At 43.2% G+C, this 7,157-nt stretch overlaps 1 protein-coding gene across 2 annotated transcripts; it reads right to left on the bottom strand.

Moving 5' to 3' along the window:
• Window positions 1–227: 227 nt before the first annotated feature.
• Window positions 228–2,330, bottom strand: jun (Jun proto-oncogene, AP-1 transcription factor subunit). 2 transcript variants are annotated; one of them, XM_018670332.2, is made up of 2 exons: window positions 2,133–2,330; window positions 228–1,893 (listed from the first exon to the last, which is right to left on the bottom strand). In XM_018670332.2, exon 2 carries the CDS (start codon window positions 1,840–1,842, stop codon window positions 967–969), a length of 876 nt encoding a protein of 291 aa, XP_018525848.1. In that variant the 5' UTR covers window positions 1,843–1,893; window positions 2,133–2,330; the 3' UTR covers window positions 228–966. The 2 variants fall into 2 exon arrangements, with proteins under 2 accessions (XP_018525848.1, XP_050933217.1); XM_051077260.1 differs by having other exon boundaries at window positions 228–2,330.
• Between the last annotated feature and the right edge of the window lie 4,827 nt (window positions 2,331–7,157).

Genomic DNA, 7,157 nt, shown 5'->3' with positions numbered 1-7,157 from the left:
ATCCTAATTTGCAAAATTGGCCTCCATCAGTAAGAGAGTCTGGTCTGTCAGCTGCAACACAATCACTTAGCCTGGATCAATACCAGCACTAATGGAATTTACCTTGAGGTACTGGGAACTAGCAGCTCTTGCAACATGTTGCAACATGTTTTATTGTTAGAGCTCCTGACATGGCACACCCACTTTTTTGCTGTCACACACTTACAAGAACACAGAGGCAATGTTGCTTCATTTTATCTGGTTTATTTTCTTAAATATTGATTAGTTTCTGAAGTGCTCAGAAAACAAAACATAAAAAATTATACAGTATTCTTATTACAAATGGTAAACATAAGTACTCCAAGTTGATCTTATATACATATAACAATGAGTGAAACCCCATTAAACAACTTTAGAAAAAACAAGTAAATCTTGAAGCTTTTCTAACTTAATTTCTTACAATTAAGAAAAAAGTACATTGTACTGTAACTCAGAAGTCAGGCAGCTTTTGTTACAACTTTTCAGCCGTTTAGAGTTGGCCAACACGCCCATGTTTGAGGCCATTATGGCTACAGCAAGAAAAGTCTCTATTGCAGGTTCTTAAATCCTCTAATACTGAATTTCTCCTTTGATGGTCATGAGAAAGTCCATGCAGAGCTGGGTTTAAATCAAGAAAACTTCAGTCCTGTCCAGTTCTGTTAAAAAAAACCAGCATGAAACAGAAAGGTATCCTGCTTGTTGCCATGCCCCTCTGGTTCATGGCTACTGTTACTGTCCCGAGCCCCTCTCTGGGACGCGCCACCGGGGAGCGCGTGGCACTCATGAACTTTTAGTGCGGCCCCCGGTCCTGCCAGTGTCGCGCCACATCATCCCAAAACCCGTCACGATTATGGGAGACACAGCCACTCACTATCACAGGAAGCGTCCGTTTCGTTCAACTACAGTCTTTTTTCTCTCTCTCTCTCGCCAACCGCCGCTGACACCACCTCAGAAGGTCTGGAGCTGCTGCGTTAACATGAGCTGGCACCCGCTGTTGACGTGGTTCATCACCTTCTGCTTCAGCTGGGCCACCTGCTCGCGCAGCATGTTGGCGGTGGACGCGAGCTCCGAGTTCTGGGATTTAAGGGTCTTCACTTTCTCCTCCAGCCTCGAGATCCTCTCCAGCTTCCTCTTCCGGCACTTGGAAGCAGCGATGCGGTTCCTCATCCTCTTTCTCTCGGCCTTGATGCGCTCCTGGCTCTCCATGTCGATTGGGGAGAGGGGAGGGGTCTCCCCCGGCATCTCAGGCACGGTCTGGGGCTCCTCTTTGAGCACCGTGAGCCGGGGGAGCTGGGCGGAGGAGGGCTGGCCGTAGATAGGAAGCTGAGGCGGAGCAGCTGGGAAGGACATAGTCGGGGCTGAGGTGGTGTAATTCGGAGCCGAGACGGTGCTGATGGCCGGGTTGAAAGTGTTCAAGTCCTCATAAACAGGTGAGTCGGAACGCATGGTGGCGTTGGTGTTGTAAACGGTGGCACCGGCAACAGATGACACAGGCGGCAGGGCAGCGTTGACGCTGGTTTGCGGGGCCGAGGTGACACTCACATTAGTTGGGGCCGGCATGTGCTGGTGGTGGAGCTCGGCCAGTGCCCGAACGAACCCCTCTGCGAAGCCCTCCTGCTCGTCGGTGACATTCTTGGGGCACAGGAACTGGGTTGGGGTCGGCGTGGTGGTGATGAGCCCGTTGCTGGACTGAATGATGAGTCGCTCCAGTTCCGGGGAGGCCAGCTTCAGCAAGCCCACGTCGGGGGAGGTGAGGATGTCGCTGGCTTTGGCCCGGAGGTGAGGTTTCAGGGTGCCCGTCGGGTCGGAGAGGTTCAGTGTCATGTTGTGTTTCAGCGCTTTGGGGTTGCTGTATCCGTAGCCGGCGTTCTCGTGCTGGGAGAAAGCGTTGAGTGAGTCGTCATAGAAAGTAGTTTCCATCTTGGTATACATAGAAGAAAAACCAAAAACAAATGTAGCTAAAAAGTCTTCTACAGAACAACTTTTCGTCCCCCCTTCTCTTCTTCCTGGTTTATCAGCTGAGGAAAAAACACTGGTTTCCAAACGTCCTCTCTGTGCGTAAAAACTTCCAAACTCTGAGTGCGCACTTTCTTGACACAGGAATCGAGACTTACTTCTTTCTGCCAGCGATGGTCGATTGTTCAGTGCTGAGTTGTAACAGTTCACAACGCTTTTGCCAAAGTATCCAGACTTGTATTGAGTCCGTGAATGAAAAGTGCCGAGTGGCTCTAACTTCTCTAGTCAGGCACCAGTAGAGTCTGAGGTGCCGCCTCTGAGTGGATGTGTATATACTCTGAGCTGTGCAGCGTGGAGGCAAACCTTATCTGCTGCCGCTGCCTCTCTAAAAATAGCCATGATGTCATGACGGGGCTCTCCCATTGGCTGGAGGGCGTGTCGCGGGGCGGAGCCCGGGCCTCAGATAAGGGCCCGGCCCATCGCCTAGGCGACCACCCAGAAGATTCTTAATCTCGCGGTGGATTGTGGGATGAGGTAATGCTGTAAGGCGAGCGTAGGCGCGGTGCATTGTGGGATGACGTATTGTTTTTGAATATCTGGTTACCCGCTTTACTGTCAGTGGCGGGACAAGCCAGTGTTCACAGCTCGTGCTGTACGTGGTTCTCTTTTTTGTTGTGAAACAAATATAACATCCATTTATTTTCTGTCATTATTTTTATTTATTAAATTTTTTCTATTTACTTAAACTTTTTGTGGACATAGAAGTTTTTAATTTAATCTGTAGAAGCCCTTTAAAGTACCTATTGTTCTTCTTTATAAAAGTATGTATTTATAACAGCCATAAAACAATAACATAAATTAAAACTATTCTATTCTGTCATTTCAAGTTTACAAATGTTAATTCAGCCATGATACAATAAATGAAAAAGACCCTCACAAAGTCTGATATATCAGATTCTTTGCCTAATATCTGCACTGTAGTTAAACGTGAGCTCTAATCATCTAATCTGTGGGTTTGAACTGGAAAATGTTGCCCACAAAGGCAAAGTTGGAGAAATAAATGAAAACAGTTACATAAAAACAAATTCTATATTTTTCCACATGTATGTGTGTTCACAGTGGAAAAGTCTTCTTTTTCTGACATGTCATTTTGCGTCTTGGTTTGGGATATCATGGTGGTCTCTGGTTGGTGGTCCCATATAAATTGCCTTATAGCACACATACAAAACACTCTCCACATTTAGTTTTGACTGTACTGTATGTGCTGAGGGAGTTAAAATTTGACACCTGAGCAGGTTAATACAAACACAGACAAATTTACCAAGACATGCAATAAAGTTCACTTATTTACCTGAAGAGCTCTGCCAAATCCATCTGACTGAGTCAGCTCTGGTAACAGTCTTTCCTTAAGATTTAAAATGATGCAAGTGTTCATTCAGTCATTAGGAGACAGATTTAATGGGGCCTTTTGCTTTTACCACTGTAAAGACCACACATCTGTAAAGCTGCATTTAAGACCTTTTATTTCTGCTACAACTACAAATTGTTGAAGATAGATCTACAGACTCTGTCTGTTCGCCCTCATAAAGAGCAGGTACATTTCCTATTATCCATGTCAGGGTGTGTAATTAGTGTAGTGCAGTCCATTGTCCCCTGGCCCTTGGTCAGAAATCACTGCTGGTTTAATGGCAGGAGGTTAACTGGTGTGTCTCACGTGTTCCCCTCTAGTCCTCCACACTCCCACTGTCTGGGTCATCTTCTGCCCTGCCAGCTTTACTGCCCACTATCTCCTGCACACCACGTCTAAATATGTCCCCCTTGTGTGACAAGTAAATCAGTCCCCTGGCGCTGGCTGGCTCAGAAAGGCACCTAAGGAGGATGAACCGGATCATAAAAAACCACCACAGTCTGACTTTTTATGGCTCCTAATGTTGTCTTTATGTAGTGTTGTATATGTCAAACTGGGGCAATCAATAAAGTTGGATATAATCTGATCTAATTGGTTGACTTAACTGATCTTGCAGTTTCTTTTTTGATTTAAATGCTTGAGAGAGGATCACTTTGCTTTATGGTCATGCACACTCAAGGGAAATGTTAAGGCAAGTCTACAGAAAACTTATATTCTTATTCATACAGTTTCATTCTTTTTTTAGTTTTATAACAATTACTCTGGGGATGAAATGAGAGGAAGCAGAATAAGGGCAAGTTGTTTCGTTGCTTGTTTACACTCAATGTTCAACTGGCACGTTCTGAAATATTTATCCACTTGGCCTCATTCATCTATTTATGACTGCTTTTCTTCTGAATTAAAGCTCATGAAAGAATCATAAGTAGGTGGTCTAGTGCCCACCACCTGACAGCAGGGATCCTTGTGTATGACTTCACCCATTGTCCCAAATTGACGAATGAAGTTAAGGCAAAACACATGATGTCATTTAAAGTTATTATCTCATTTAAATTAAAGCTCATTCAGAGTCAAATCCCATGGCAAAAGTCAAACCTTGTGAAATTCTGTTTTATATACTTTCAAATGGTGTTTCATACAGAACCCCCTAAATGTTTCAATATGGCTGGAGTGCTGCATGAATTGGGTCTGCTTTTCTTCCCTGGTTGCCATGCGTAAAGTTATAAAGGGGTAACCACAGCATGGTCGTTTGCCAAAGTCATTTTCTGTGTAGGAATGTATGGGAAAATTAGTATGGAGGAACCCTACTGTTAAAGTGACTATTCACCATGAGGTTAGGATATCCTGCTGCTGTCTTGGTTCAGAGCCTGGACATTTGGTCACTTGTGGTCACATACAGTACTCAGTATTGTTGTTCATTATGTTGTAGGATAGAGGCAGAGGCCTAGGACGAGAGAAGGCAATTGGTAACAGCATGGAGAAATGTTGCCAAAAAGTAGCCACATCCATTTTTTCAATATTCAAATAATTTAATTCTAAAATGGATACTTGTAATAATTCATTTCATATAACTGATTTACAGATTCTAAGTCAGGCTGCAGATCATATTTCTGATTTTAGATTATTCACTGCCACCATCATTAATGCAACTAAATAGTGACCAGGTGTCCCTTATTACTTATTACTTAATTACTTGCTCATAGGGATTTTAAAAGTGAATTTTCAGTACTCTGAAAAGAACAAACTGCATCAGGATAGATGGAGAATCCTGAATCAATAATAATGGCATCGCATATGCTGCCTTTCAGAATCTCAATCACTTGCTTTTGTATATTTTACCATTGCCATTATCCAACTAAAATATACTAACAAATCTTAGTTGATGATCTCATGGAAATACAAGAGTTTTTGATGTTACTGAATCCTAAATAAATGCATACACTAAGCAGCTAGCCCATGCCAACTTAATAAGACTTCCAGCATGTTCACTTGTAAACAAGACTACAAAAAAGTGTACAGCCGTGCTAGCAGCTCTGTAAGGCTGTGCAGTGGAACTTTGTGCTAAATGCTAACATCATTATGTTAACATGCTCACAATGACAACACCGACATGCTGATGTTAAAACACGTACAATATTAACTTTATACAATATTAAGTTTACCTTCCCAGTTGAGCATATTAGTATGCTAACATTTGATAATTAGCACACATCACAATGTACAGCTGAGGCGGATGGGAATTTCATTGGTTTTGAAGATGTCTGGTCACAAACCAAGGCAATGAACATGAAAAGTCACACAACACAAAAGTCAGAGGATCACAAAAATCATCAGGGTGGCATTTTCATGGTACTTCTGAGAGGCTAAAAGACTGACACTGCTATCTCTGGAGCCACACCACTTGCACTGCTAAAAATCTGAGAACGTGTTTGTTGGCCAACACATGCAACAAAAATTGAAACTGTCATAGGCATTTAATCTAGAGGCCAAAACGTCTGTTATTTAAAGCTGTCAGGTGTGTAAATGTGCTTGCTCTGCTTTAATTTCACCAACTCACAGCCTTGACCTCATGGAAGCATTTTTTAAATACACATTTAAAACATCTTTTATAGCACACAGGTAGTGGTGATTCAACCTCTCTGTGTTTGTTTTTGTTTCCAGGATCATGAATCAATGCACTTTTTCAAACTAACACATTTTTAAATCACTGTTCCTGCTCAGCTGCATCCTGACCTGAGGTTGTACAAATGGGCCTTCTGTCTGGTCTTAAGCCTTTCCTCCCATCAACCCCTGCTTCTTCTTGATGAACTTTTCTATCATTACCTCCCCCTCTCTCCTGTCTTTGAGCTCTTGCACTCCCTGCATCCTGACGTTACCTCTCCACTATTTTCCCCTCTGGACTGGATCCCAAATGTCTTCCACTTACACCCCCCACACACTTTTGCCTTTCTCTTATCTATCTCCTCCTCCTCTGTTTTCTCTCTCTCTCTCTCCCGTCTCTCTCCCTCTCATCTTACTCCTATCAGTGGCCATCCAGGCAGCAGGATTTCCTCTGTGATGGAAACAGGCTGCGGCTCAATTGTGTTGTTTTAGCAGTTCTTTTCAGTAAAATTTTTGTTGGTATCATTAACAGATAAACCAGTACACTGGTCAAAGCACTGCAGAGTACAAAGAACAAGCACAAGTGTAAAGCCACTGAAACAAAAAAAGTTTTGGTCTTTGCGTCAAAGTGAACATCCCATGTGGTTTGCAGGGTGAATGAGAGACAGGGAGACAGTCTGTTGAAGCTTTTGAGACAGTGCATGCTCACAATGGTCTTAGCCTGTGAGAACAATTGTTGTTTCAGCTGTTATGTGAAGGGAAAAAAAGCACCCGACTGTGTGTTGGACAGGCCCCTGTAAGCAAGCTTGCACACTTGGCAGTGTATGTGTGTACACGTGTCAGTCAGCCTTTATTGTAACTGCATGAATTTGTTAATATATTTGTTAGAGTGTTAGGACACAAAGTGGGTAGAGTGTCTCTGCACTGAAGAAGATTCTCAGGGTGTTCATGCAAAGATTATTTAGCTCAACTAATGTGATGAAACACAAATTATGAATTTAACTTTAGTGAGTCAGGATTCCACATTACACTGTGCAATCAACATAAAGACCTGTTTAACATACACTTTTGTGACCAACCCAACCTTCACGTTGAGGGTTATAATCGGGGTTGAGAGTTGGGTCTATGACTATGACCCAGAGACCAAACAGTGATCTTTGCAGTGGAAGAGACCAGA

This window comes from Lates calcarifer, linkage group LG17 (assembly GCF_001640805.2).
Source record: "Lates calcarifer isolate ASB-BC8 linkage group LG17, TLL_Latcal_v3, whole genome shotgun sequence".
Classification (NCBI taxonomy): Eukaryota; Metazoa; Chordata; class Actinopteri; family Centropomidae; genus Lates; species Lates calcarifer.
The sequence above is the reverse complement of the archived record's forward strand: the minus strand, read 5'-3'. Positions and strand labels throughout refer to the sequence as shown.